The 14,642-nt window shown below is 35.2% G+C and overlaps 1 protein-coding gene across 1 annotated transcript in view; it reads left to right on the forward strand.

Annotated features, from left to right (window-relative positions):
• Positions 1–14,642, forward strand: part of Klhl4 (kelch like family member 4) — a 58,377-nt gene that overhangs the window by 10,524 nt on the left and 33,211 nt on the right. Inside the window, exons 2-3 of the mRNA XM_090326058.1 lie at positions 12,804–12,968; positions 13,442–13,578. Of these exons, the coding sequence (XP_090182184.1) occupies positions 12,804–12,968; positions 13,442–13,578 (302 nt within the window). The remainder of the gene's footprint in view (positions 1–12,803; positions 12,969–13,441; positions 13,579–14,642) is intronic.

Here is a 14,642-nt window from a genome sequence, read left to right on the forward strand (position 1 = left end):
CATAGCAACTCCTTATTATGCTTTCTTTTTTTTTTTTTGCCAGTCCTGGGCTTCAGTTCAGGGCCTGAGCACTGTCCTTGGATTTTTCTCAAGGCTAGAGCTCTACCACTTGAGCTTCAGCACCATTTCTGGCTTTTTCTAAGTATGTGGTACCAAGGAATTGAACCCGGGTCTTCGTGCATGCTAGGCAAGCACTCTACCACTAGGCCAAACTCCCAGCCCCTTATTATGCTTTCAATTAAACCAATGTACTGTGCATTTATTATATTTATCTTTCGGTTATATTCAATTATTTTTCTGCAGTTGTTACAGGTAAGCCATGAACATGTTAAACATTTGAAGTGAACATATTATTAAATTCAATTTATCATACAAATAGTTGAGAAATCTGAAGATTTTAAGTAACAGAGAAAAGTGATTTCATTATTAGTGAGTGCCAAGTACAGACTTGGAGAATGTTACCCCCTGTACTGCTTTGAATAGAGAATTTTCACATCACTGAGGAGGAACATTTACTTTGATTCAGCATTTCTATTTCCATTATTTTCTTATCGAAGTCTCTACTCTAGATTTGTCATAGTGTCACTTCCTGAAACAAGAAAAAACTGAGTGGTCAACTTGATGGAAATACCATAAGCCTAATACTGTTGGATCAAGAGTAAATCGGTTATTTTGCTTTGAAATCCCATTTTATAAATACACTGCAAGTCAAAGAATAAAAATGAAAGTCAGAAGACATCCTCATCAATGTGGAAGCATTATTTCAAAGAAAAATATTCTTTTATATGTGCCCTCTAAGATCTGATATGGAAGAATTCACGTTTTGCTTAATAATACTTGTAGAAAATGGTTCAAATATTTTAAATTGAAAGATGTGATAAGTCTTGAAGTACTGTACAACTTAATGATTATGAAATTGTATTAATGAATAGTAGCAATTTATTACACAATTCAGAACACTTGAAAGGTTTTTAATTTTTTTCAGTCCTGGAATTAAACTCATGGCCTAGGCCCTATTCCTTATCTTTTTTTATTAAAGAATTTATTAACATTGATTTTTACATCATATTTCAAATGATATATTTAACAAACAAGTATTCAAGAAGGAAATCTCTATATGTCTCTTAGCTTTTTAACCAGGGCTAGAGGTCTCCTACGTTAGCTTCAGTTCCACTTCTGACTTGAGTGGCTAGTTGCAGATAAGAGTCTCACAGACATTCCTTCTGTGGTTGGCTTCAAACTGTTGCTCAGATCTCTGCCTCTTGATTAGCTATGATTACAAGTGTGAGCTACCAGTACCAGGTGAGAGACTATTTTAAATGTTTTCACCATAAAGAAATTATAAATATTTGAGGTGTTATATGTGCTAAGTAAGCTGTATGATTTTACAATACATGCAAATATTAAATCAGTTTTATTCCTAAGTATATGCACATATTATTTCTCATTAAAATAATATAAAATAAATAAAAATAATTCTGTAAGATGTTTTCAGAGGACAGTAAATGGCATTATTTCAAGAATGTTCTCTTTTAAAAACAAGATTTAAAAGCAAAATACCTGGGACGTGAGTGCTGGAGTCTCAGGCCTGCAAATCCTAGCTATTCTGGAAACTGGGATCTGAGAATCACAGTTCAAAGCCAGCCCAGGCAGGTAAGTCTATGAGATTTTTATTTCCACTAAAGCAACAAAAAGTAGATGTTGAGGCATAGCTCAAGTGGTAAGGTGATAGCTATGAGCAAAAAAAAAAAAATGCCCAGGGACAAAGCCCAGGCCTTGCAAGAAAGAAAAGATGAAAAGAAAAGTAAGGCATCTGAAATGCTTGCATTAGTAGGGTAGCCACGGCAATAAGTACACCTAGAAAGACTTCTAGTCCTCACATTCTTCATTTTTGAACTTAAATGAAATTTTCAGATCAGTAACACACTTTTTATATTTTATTGGGATAATAAGGAACAGGGAAAGCTTTTAAAAATTATTGGATAGGGAAGGGGGGAAAACAAGATGAGGGGTGGGGGTGGGGGGGAGGGAAATGGGGACCAAGACATGAGAAAGGGTATCAATGTATGTGAATTAATGCACCTTCTATCTGGCAAATATAATGTAACCCTTCTATTAATTACAATAAAAATATATGAAAAAAACTACTCCAAATTCTTCATATTTCACTAAGTCAATTTTTCACATATCTTTTAATAAATTTATGCTTTTTTCTGTACTAGCACAAATTAGAAGTTTTGCGTATAGTGTGTGGTGGGGAATGGCTTTTTTTGTCTGCTCAAAGCTACTGGTGCACCACTTGCCACAGTTTCATTTCTAGCTTTTTGGTGGTCAATTGGAGCTAAGAGTCACAGACTTTTCTGCCAGGGCTGGCTTCAAACTGATCCTCTGATCTCAGCCTCTTGAGTAGGCAGTAGGTATGAGCCACCAGCTCCCAAATTACAAATTAAAACTTTTACTGAGATAGTACAAAGATTCCATTGTATAAATTAAATGAGTGAAGCGATAAAGTACTACCATGTTATTGGGACCAATGGACTGATCACAGCTTTAGAATTAGGCAAATCTTGGTGCTTGAAAACCAACTTTATTTTCTAGCTATGTCACTTTGGGCACTTAAGAAATCTCTGGGGTATGAGTTTCCACATCTGAGAAATGGAGATAAAGTTTAATTCAAATATTAAAAGTTAAATGGATTAATTTAGAAGAAAAATAGGCTCTATTTTCAGTATTTATGTTAATTATATACTTACTGCATATGTATTATGAGTAATGAGGAAAATAAGCTTTAATAACGGGAAAATTTCTTAAAGTAATCTCATATCATGGTACAGCAATATTTAGTATTTATCTTCACAATTTAAATCATTAATATGGATTTTGTAAGTTATTAGCACTTAATAATTGTCATTTTTTTACTATTTCCAATCTTATTTTTTATTCCATTTAACTAAATTATATGTAATCATTTTCACTTAAAATACATTTATTATAGTAAAAGCCCATATGTAATTCCTTTTTCTTTATGAATATATTATCCAATCAAAGATTCAATTATTTGTCAGTAGGCACTAAAATTCATTACTATAACTGGCTCCTGAAAATAATGGCAGCCAGCATAAAATAGATGAACAAAATCTTGGTTATCAAATAGAGTCAATTTAACTTTTTCTATTTATGTATGAATTCCTTTTTTATTACTTTTTTGTATATTTTTATTGTAATTAATAGAAGGGTTACATTATTTTCACCAGATAGAGGGTGCATTACTTCACATACATTGATACCCTTTCTCATGTCTTGGTCACCATTTCCCTCCCCCCACCCCCGGCCCTCATTTTGTTTTTCCCCTTTCCCTATCCGATTTCAAATAACCAAATATGCATATATAAAATATATCAGATAACAAGGTGAAATACTGTAACAATATGAGATAGCCAAGGGACAGCAAAAGAGATGAGAGATAACATAGTACATTAAGGACAACAATATGGCTTTTGTTTCTATATCCTAGAGGTCCTTCCATTTAGTGTCATACTGTATGCCCTTATATATCTAGGTTTTGTTCTCCTGTAAATCTCTGCTAGGAGAGCCCAAGGTTTTTACTGATTAGGACAAATGAGGGAAACCATTGAGCCTATGATCATTTTAGTCTGGCTTACTTCCCCTAATATGATTTTTTTCTGTCTTTCAATTTTCTTACAAATGGGGGAATGTTGTTCTTTCTGACTGCAGCATAGAATCCCATTGTGTATAAATACCACATTTTGTTGATCCACTCATTAACTGAGGGGCATCTGGGTTGGTTACATATCTTTGCTATGGTAAATAGTGCTGCAATGAACATCTTTGTGCTAGTGGATTTAGTATGTCCTTATTCCTGGACGATTAGGTAAATGCCAAGTAGTGGAATTGCTGGGTCATAGGGGAGTTCTATGTTTAGTCTTTTGAGGAACTGCCATACAGCTTTCCATAGTGGTTGAATGAGTTTGCACTCCCACCAACAGTGTAGTAGTGTTCCCTCCTGGCCACATCCCCTCCAGCATCTGTTGTTATTAGATTCCTTGATCCTGGCCATTCTAACTAGAGTGAGGTGGAATCTTAGAGTTGTTTTGATTTGCGTTTCTTTTATGGCTAGATATGTCGAGCATTAGACCATTTTTATTTCTTCTTCAGAGAAGACTCTTTAAGTCTTTTCCCATCTTTTAATGGGATGGCTGTTTCTTTGGAGACTAGTTTTGCAGTGATTCAATTTTTTGAGCTCTTGATATATTTTAGATATGAGGCCTTTGTCCTTTGCATGGTTAGTGAAAACATTCTCCCACTCTGTAGGCTTTCTAGTTAATTTGCTAGCTATGTCCTTTGCCAATCAGATGCTCTGATTTTTAATGCAGTCCCACTTATCCAGCCTTTCTCTGATTTGTTTTGCCTCTGGGTCCTTATTAAGAAAGTTTCGACCTGTGCCAAGGAGACCTAGTGTGTCTCCTATTCCTTCTTGTAAAATTTTCAGTGTATCTGCTTTTACCTTGAGGTCTTTGATCCATTTGTAGTTAATCCTGGTGCATGGTGACAAAGAAGGATTTTGTAAGTTATTAGCACATAATAACTTACAATAACCCTGTAATTTTTTGCCAGTCCTGGGCTTGGGCTCAGGGCCTGAGCACTCTCCTTGGGTTTTCTCAAGGCTAGAGCTCTACCATTTGAGCCACAGCACCACTTCTGGCTTTTTTCTATGTATTCAATACTGAGGAATCCAACCCCAGTACTTGTGCATACTAGGCAAGCACTCTACCACTAGGCCAAACACCCAACCCCTTGTCATTTTTTTTATTACCAGATGATATTGCTATTTGGATAGAAATACATAATGTGAAGATCATGACCAATATATAGATATAATTTATATAAGAAAAATCAAGGTTAAGGTGTTGATAATCAGAATGTTTCGCCCCCTTTAAAAGCCTTATTAAAGGAATTCCGTGTGTGTGCGTGTGTGTGTGTGTGTGTGTGTGTGTGTGTGTGCATGTGTGTGAGAGGGAGACAGACAGACAGACAAATGGGACCGAACTAGAGCCTAGTACATATAATGAATTCCCCAGTGTGGAGTGCTGTCTTTACAAAGTTGGCTTTCTATGTAATAAAAAAAATCAGTCATGAATTTCTTGCCTCTGTACAATGAATGAAAATAGCATTAAAACTACATAAATGAGGCTGGGAATCTGGCCTAGTGGTAGAGTGCTTGCCTATCATACATGAAGCCCTGGCTTCAATTCCTTGTTACTACATCCACAGAAAGGCCAGAAGTGGTGGTGTGGATCAAGTGGTAGAGCAGTAGTCTTGAGAAAGCCCAAGTTCAGGCACCAGGAATGGCCAAAGACAACAGCAACAGCAACAACAAACTCCATTAGTGACACTGGCTTTGGTGGCTCATGCTCATAATCCTAGCTATGGAGGAGACTGAGTTCTGTGCATCACTATTTAAAGCTAGGCCACCTAGAAAAGTCCATGACAGTTATATCTGCAATGAACCACCAAAAAAGCCAGAAGTAGTATTGTATCTAAAGTGGTAGAGTGTTAGCCTGGAGCAAAAGAAGCCCAGGGACAGCACCTATGCTCTGAATTCAATCCCCAGGAAAACCCTTACCCATACTCAGACCCACCCACCCACCCATCCACACAAACACATTAGGAAAAACAAAAAACTTCCTATAGTAGTCTTTCAAAGACTCAAGAATGTATTGCATTTAAAACGTTGCCACATTGAAGTAATAAATATGGAAATATTTTAACATCATTTAAAAATGTTTGGAAAACTTCCACTTCCCCTTACCTGGCCTACTCTTCCCCCTGGAAGATCTGGAGCTTTGGCAATTATGGAGAAAGCCATCTTATTAACATCAAACTTCACATTGATGAATCTGCCATTTGTGTACAGATTATGCTTTATATGATCACATTGGACTATTTAAGCTTATTTTGGACACATTTTTGCCCATCATGCCTTAACTGAAAAAGTGTCATGCTTCCTGAGGTTAAATAATCCATTCAGATTAAGCAACAAATTAATAAGTACGATTGCCCTACTTCTCTTCACCTTTCAGCTGCTTAAATCTTAACCTCATTACTCTCTAGATGTTTCTACTAAAAAAATAAATCTAACTGAATTTTATTTGTTGTTTTGGTTTAGGTTCATACATATGGTATATCGGCTGTATGCCTCAGTGAAGCTAATTACAATGATGCTGGTAATAAACATGTTACCCAGTTTTCTTCTGCTGGTATCTTGTTCATAATTTGTTGATTTTACTGAGTGGTGGGGGCTTGACCTTGGACTTCTCTCTTTTTGCTTTTTGGTCAAGTCACTGTGAGCCATAACTCCTCAGACTAATTCCTTTTGAACAACCACTTCCTGTTGACTCAGTTCCTGACCATATTAATCCTTTTCCTAGGTTTTCAATTATGTGGACCAGGTTTGGTGGTTGGACAATAATTTTATTGGCATTTAACCTCTTTTAATAGTTTTTAAAATCTGTTAATGAATATTAATTGTTCTCACCACAAAGAAAATATTTAAGACCTATAAAAATTGCCCTGATTTTAAAAATAAATTTGTAATATATAATATGATGTCAGCATTTCATCATATTCCATACATATATGTAATGATTGTCATGTCACTTAAATTAAAAAAAAATCACTACAAGTAAAAGAGAAGTCATTTACTTACGGAGCACAAGACATTTCCAGAAACCTATGTGAAAGAACAAGTTGCTGAGTACCACAGCACATTCCAGTAATGCCTAAAATCCCAGACACACAGAAGGTTCCAATGGCAGGTTTGTGTCTGGAGGCTAGCTAATACAACAAATGTTAGCAAAGTCTATTTAAAAACAATAGCAATGGTGGTACACCAGGTCTGCTCCAAGGATGGTCTGGGGGCCAAAGCAATACCCCACATGAAAAATAAATGATTGTTTTTTTATTTTTGGGGACCTACAATTGTGTTCAGAATTATCTGTGCAGTTTCCTTTTAGTAGATTCAAAGTAGATTTAACGTTTCAGGTTTCTAGTAGATTTAAAGTTTTTGATTCATTTGGAGGTTATTTTTGTACAGAGTAAGAAGCAGGAATCAGCTATCAATCTTCTTCATGGAGATCATCATTTGTTAAACAATGTGTCTTTTCTCTACTGTATGCTTTTTTTTAACATTTGTCCAAAATGTTAAAAAAAATAGCTGTTAAGTGTGTGAGCTCTTTTTGAGATCTGCCATTGCTGTTCATTGATCTTCTGTTCTGGTCTATTTGGGAGCTTGTATAATATGGATTTTGTTACTATGGCTTTATGGCATTATGTGTGTCCAGTACTGTGATTTTTGCAGCATTGCTTTTGATTTTCAGAATTGCTTTTGCTATCCAGTGTCTTTTATAATTCCATATGGAGTTTTGGAATGATATTGCTATTTCTGTGAACAATTAGGTTGGGTCCTTAGTGAATATTGGATATGTGAATTGCTTTTCAGTCATTTTCACAATTCTGATTCTGCCAGTCCAAAAGCCTATCATTCATTGTCTTAAGGTTGTGTGTGGTAGGTGGCAGGGAGGGTATGTACCAATCCTTGGGTTGGAGCTCAGGGTCTGCGTACGCCCTCTGAACTTTGGTTCAAGGCTGGATTTCTACTAGAGTCATATCTTTCAGATTTTTTTCTGGTTGGGCTGGCTTCAAACTATGATCCTCATATTTCAGTCTCCTGAATACTTAGGATTACAGGTGTGAGAGCCACCAGTGTTTTGTCTAAACTTCGAATTTTTTTCTTCAAGGTTTTGTAGTTTTAATTGAAGAGGGCTTTTAGCTCCTTGATGTAGTTTGGTTCAAAGTAGTCAAACTAGAAAAAACTGAGTTAGTCTGTTACTCAGGAACTGATGAAATGTGTTTCATATATACTGTGGAATATTGTACAAGAAATGTGAAATTATATTAGACTCTAATTGAAATTTCAACAGAAAATATAAATTTCCCAATACAGGCAAACAGAAAGAAAAACACACGAATGACCAGTATAAGTTTGGTTCATAATTCTACCTTTAATTCTAACATCTGTCATTATCAAAACTATGAAAAAAGATTATAAATGTGCGCAATCTATTTCATGTTCATAACAACATAGAGGGGTATAGCTATATAAGAATAGAAAGTTTTCTATGTAATTGAAATTATTAGCAGAGTAAATTTTTACAACTTTTGTATAATGTGTTTAATTCATTAGTAGCTGCAAAAAATCTAGAAAATAGTCAATAACCAAAATAAGTAGGAAATTAAAATAATTAAGCAAACAAGGAAGTCAAAAATGGTAGGAACATCTATAAGAACTTCAGAAAATACACGTATATATTTTGCCAGTAGTAATTACTTTAAAGGCAAATATATTAAACTTTCAATTAAGAATCATTTATTGACTTAAGAGTCCTACTATATTATCTGTAAAATAAACATGTGTGTGTGTGTGTGTGTGTGTGTGTGTGTGTGTGTGTGTGTGTGTGTACCTGTATAATTTTGGGGTAAGAGGCCTGGAGTTTGGCCTTGTGGTAGAGTGCTTGCCTAGCATGCGCAAAGACCCGGGTTCAATTCCTCGGTACCACATACATAGAAAAAAAGCCAGAAATGGTGCTGAGGCTCAAGTGGTAGAGTTCTAACCTTGAGAAAGTCCAAGGACAGTGCTCAGGCCCTGAGCTCAAGTGTATGACTGGCAAAAAAAAATAATAATTTTGGGGTAAAATGATGGGAGAATACATTATTTCCAAATAGTAACCCAAAGAATATCATTAATTATAATTAATCAAATCAAATATATTTTAAGTACAAACATAAATGACAAAGGAAAATTAGAATATGCTTGTAAATAGGTCAATAAATAATATACAATAAATATAAACAGTTGTGTACTGAACACAAATGCTCTTAAACGTGAGAAAAACATTAACAGAAAAAGGGGAGAATTAGATGGATTTACAATAATAGCATATTTTAATAATGCATAAAATAATAGGACATGATATTAGTCAGGAAATAGAGAATTTAGATTGTGCAATACATGAAGTAGACCTAACTCATACAAGACATTCCAGAAATCTTGTCAGTGAAATGAAGGACATGAAAATTCTGCAGCTAAGAAGATAGTCAATGATAATGAGATTAGGAGCAAGGCAAGAATGATTAATTTGCCTTACTTACTATCAGGTCCTCCCACCACCTGCCTGGAAGTCCTTCCTAGAGTAATTAGGCAGATAATCAAATAATGTCACCCAATTGAAGAAAAGTCATGACCTTATATGATAAAAGCAAAAACACCATAAGAAAACTGTTAAACTAATAAAGTTGCAAGATATAAAAATAACACAATACTAACCTGCATCATCACTACTAAAAAACTAACAGTTCATCAGGAAAATTTTTTCATTTACAGTCACATCAAAAATATTTATGCCAAGGACAGTGGCTCACGCCTGTAATCCTAGCTACTCAGGAGGCTGAGATCTGAGGATCATGGTTAAAAGCCAGCCCAAGCACTAAAAACCATGAAACTCTTATTTCCAGTTAATCACTAGAAAACGGGAAATGACACTCAGGCTCCAGAGGTAGGATAGTAGCCTTGAGCTGAAGACCTCAGGGACAATGCCCAGGCCCAGAGTTCAAGCCCCAGGACCAACAACAACAACAAAATTTAGATATGAATCTGAGCAGAAGGGGACCATTTTGGAAATGCAAATCAGAACAAGAATTCTATATCAAACAAATACATTAACACAACCTTTTATAACTTTAAAGATATCCAAAAATATTGCCGAGGATATGAATAAAATTATACCAAATAAGAAGTTGGTGGGAACAAAATATTTCATAGCCCCTATAAAAATCAATCTGGAAATTTTTGCAAAAGTTAACAGCAGAATTATTGTATGATCAAACAGTACTTCTGAGTTTATCTTCCAAAAAACTAAAAGCAAGGACTTGGTCAGATATCTGTATGGCCATGCTCATTATTCACAATAGCTGAAAAGTGGAAACATTCCAAAGGCCCAACAATGGATGAATGGATAATCAGAGTGGCCATACAATGGAGTAATAGTCAGTCTTATCATGGAAGGGGATTAGGACACATTCTACAATGGAGATGAACTCTGAAGCCAATGTGCCATTTGAAGCAAGGCTATCACAAAAAGGAATAGTTTTATTACTTGTATCAAGTGCATAAAATAGTCAAATTTAAAGAGGCAGAAACCACACTTGGATTTTCAAGGGGATAGGGGAAAGGAAAATAGGTCGATTAATAGTTGCAGCATTTCTGATTTGCATATGGTAAAGAGTTCTAACCCCTCTATAAATCACCCTAACAAAAAATTAAGAAAATAAAATACTGTGTTGTTCCACTTGTGTAAGACATATTCATGCTTTCAGCAGTAAAGCTTGGGGATGAGTATATGTTGAGTTAATTTTATATGAGTACAGGGTTTTGGTTATGAAGTATACAAAATATTTCACTTGTGAATGAAAAATGTGAATGTCTAATTTATTTGAGACATGTGAGGCAAAACACAATGAGAGTGCAAATGGCAAGTTTGGAGTGGAAATTAGCGTGATAATTGAATCAGCATAAGTTATAGGAAGGTGCAAGGGATATTCAAAAGAATTTGGAGGAAACAGCACAAATTCTTTGTGTGAGGCAGAGGGTATAAACACAGGTCTTTCTGTGTCCAGATGAGAACTTCGTATTTATCCTGAGACAATTGCAGTACTATTGTATAGTTTGACAAAGATAGTAATAGATTTATGTTTTACTTATAACAGTCTTGCAGTGTCTTATAGGATGAGATAGAGAATAGAAAGTTACAGCTTGGACGTCTATGAAGGACACTAGTTTTTCCCTTAACCAAATTCCCTTAATCAAATTTGGTTGAAACTTGTCAGTTATATTCCTTCGTTAGTATATGCCCAACACTTGTTAACTGTAAATAAGATGACGACTAAGATAATTAATCACTAAATGTTTGACAATATCAGTGTGGAGTGAACCATTATCAGACCAGAAGAAATACAATATAATGAGTTAATTGCATTCTGAATATTTTCATACTGTTAATGGATTTTTCCTTTCCAGAACAAGAAAACAAGACAGATGAAGGAAGAGAGCAGGCAATTGTTGGACTATTCGTTCTAGAAAATATAAACTTTAATTTTGAGCAAGAAATGATTCTAGAACTGGGTAGTTTTCTGTACCAGAATTGCAATCACAGCTGAAATCACAGTGGAAACCAACCTTAATTCAGAATTCTGCTTCTTGAAATGCTTCAGCTATATTTCATACTGAGAAAAAAGATGTGATATATGTAGATTATGTCTGAAATCACAGTGGAAATCAACTTTGATTCAGAATTCTGCTTCTTGCAATGCAGCCAGCTATATTTTATACTGAGAAAAAAGATGTGATATACGTAGATTATGTAACTAGTGTACTATATGTCTTTCTTTGGGTTAATCCAATAGCCTTTGTTCTGGGATTGTCTGAAGATTTGGCTACTATGACTAGCAGAGTCTCAGAGGCTTTGTTACAAGAGTCCACTCTTTGTTGGGTTATGATATATTTAATTGCCAAATTAGAATTCACTTTTGACCACACTTTCAACTCAAGTAGGGGTAACACATAGAATCTAATTATTGTTAAATATTGTGACTGGATTTTGCAAAGATTCATTTAAAGTCTAAGAACATTTAGAGGGGAATCATTTGAGTCACAGAGAACAGCATAATCTTGGAATGATTGTCTTAGAAAATCAATAGGCTAAGTTGGAGTACAGGAAATTGAAACCTCTATTAGCAAGTAGTTGTTAAATGGTTCTTAGAACGTGACAAAACATATATTTGTGTAATTACCAATCTACTGTTTAAACTTCTACATATAAGCCTGTTTGTGTATACATTTAAATTCTAGCATTGTGTGATATTGAAAATATATGCAGACAACTTTTATTGTCATAAATTCAACAATTATCCCATTTGAGATTGGATTAACATACTGTAAAGAAAGCTATACACAGTCTAGAAATTCTTTTTTCTTTTTCTTTTTCTTTTTTTATCTTGGTGTGTGTATGCACGCCCGGAGGCTTGAACTCAGAGCTTGAATTCTAACACTTAGTTTGTTTTGTCAAGGCTAGAACTCTACCACTTGCCCCACACCTCTACCTCTAGGTTTTAGATGATCAATTGGAGATAAGTGTCTCACAGAATTTCCTGCCTTGGCTGACTTGGAACCATGGACTTCATATCTCAGCTTCATGAGTAGTTAGGATTATAGGCATGCATCACCAGCACCCAGCTCATTTCTAGAAATTATTCAAGGAATGTTTCTGAGTGTCATGAGTACTTGATGAAAAAATTAGGACATAAAAATTTATATAAATTATTTTGAGTCTTGTGTAAAGGTTCCATACATAATGACATAATTATGATTGCCATAAGAATTGAAGAAAGAAGGTGGTAATTTGATGATTATTGTTATGTATACATCAGTTGTTATTATGGGGAAGTATGCATAGTTTATTTCTGTGACTTTTTACCTTAACGGAAGGTTGGCAAGCAACCACAGAGACATACTTAAGATTAGAGAGCAAACCTTAATTTTGTTTTGATTCAACATGTTGTATATGGAATTTGATGTGACTCAATTTGATCCATGAGTACATTCAACAACAAAATGAAATGTTTAGAGAATGACTTGATGAACCCTATTGTCATTCTCTCTTCACTTTAAGATATTACAATCAGTATACTGAAGAAATGACTGAGAAATCTGAAGAGAACTTCTATGCAGTAAATCATGCAGAACAAACTCTACGGAAAATGGAGAACTATCTGAAAGAGAAACAACTGTGTGATGTGTTCCTCGTTGCAGGGCACCTCCGAATCCCAGCTCATCGGTAAATGTCTTTATACAGACAGGATATTTTTTTCTGCCAGTCCTGGGCTTGAGCTCAGGGCCTGAGCACTGTCCTTGGGCTTTCTCAAGGCTACAGCTCTACCACTTAAGCCTCAATATCACTTCCAGCTTTTGTCTGTGTATGTGGTACTGAGGAATTGAACCTGAGTCTCCGTGAATGCTAGGGAAGCACTCTAACACTAAGCCAAACTGTCGTGCAGACAGGATATTTAGAGGAAAGAGGAGGTATGAGGGTGGGAGGATGTATGAATTGAAACGTTGGAGAATTGATAAATAGTAAAAAAAATCAGCAAAATGTCATAAAGGAAATTTTTTATTAATTTAAACTTTCTAACTTCATTACTCTACTGAATTGTGAACTTTTCATACAGAAGACAGACGGAAGTTTGACAGACTTCCTGAATACATTTTATGCTTTTGCTGCAAGTACCTTTGAACTATTTCTCTTTTTAGGCTGGTTCTCAGTTCAGTGTCTGATTATTTTGCTGCAATGTTTACTAATGATGTGCTTGAAGCCAAACAGGAAGAGGTCAGGATGGAAGGAATAGATCCAAATGCACTGAATTCCTTGGTGCAATATGCTTACACAGGTAAGTCCTTGTGCTAAGATACAGTCACTCAGAATAACCCTATATATCGTGTTATTTTCCACATCACAGAGGAGAAAATTGAAAGATAGATAAGCTAAATAAGTATCCCAAGGTAATAATAATTGGAATTCAATAAAAAAATAGTAAGAAATAAAAAATCACTGAAGAATATTTTCACCATAAGACCGGAGAAGAATTTAAACTCAAAATATGTGAGCGTGCTTTTTGAGTAGGGCAGATGTACTTTTTTTCTTTATTAGCTTACATTAGCTATTGAGGGAGAATTTCATTGCTGCCTTCCCACATATGTTTACAATTACTCCAATTAATCTCACCCCTTCATTACATTCCTTCTCTCCCTTCAGGGTGTCTACATTCTCAGTTTTATAAAACAGAGCGGAAGGGAGAACCACTAACTGGGCAGTTGAGATTTATTTGGTGTTTTTCTTTCTTTCTTTTATGTTTAAAAATTTTTTTTTTGCCAGTCCTGAGGCTTGAGCTCAGGGCCTAAGCACTGTCCTTAGGCTTTTCTCCAGGCCAGAGCTCTATCACTTGAGGCACAGCATGACTTCAGGCTTTTTTTCTGTGTATGTATGTGACGTGCATACATAGAAGTCTTCGTATACGCTAGGCAAGCACTCTACCTCAAGGTCATGCTCCCGGCCCTTATTTGGTATCTTTCTTTAAAAAAAAAGTCCTGTTTATTAACAGAACAAAAGTAAGTGAATTATCTTGTGGGCCAAAAATATACTTTGATTTTCTATAATCAATATATCATCTTTAAGAGCTCCTGTTATTTAAATTAATTTATTTCACTATATATCATTTCTTCCTGTAGAAACTCACAGCATATGTCCTGATCTTCTGCAGTATTGTTTCCAAACATTTTTGCCCGCATTGACCTTAAAACAATTTTGAAAAGCTCTTTTCACCTTATATTTTTCCACTAGTGGACTACCTTTTCTAATTTTTAAAAATAACGTTGTTAAACACCAGGAAACTGGTACTTGCAAGAAGGGGGTGGGCGGCGGTTACTCAAAAGACTAAACATAGAGCTCCCCTAT

Source organism: Megascapheus bottae, chromosome X, assembly GCF_031878675.1.
Source record: "Megascapheus bottae isolate mThoBot1 chromosome X, mThoBot2.hap1, whole genome shotgun sequence".
NCBI lineage: Eukaryota > Metazoa > Chordata > Mammalia > Rodentia > Geomyidae > Megascapheus > Megascapheus bottae.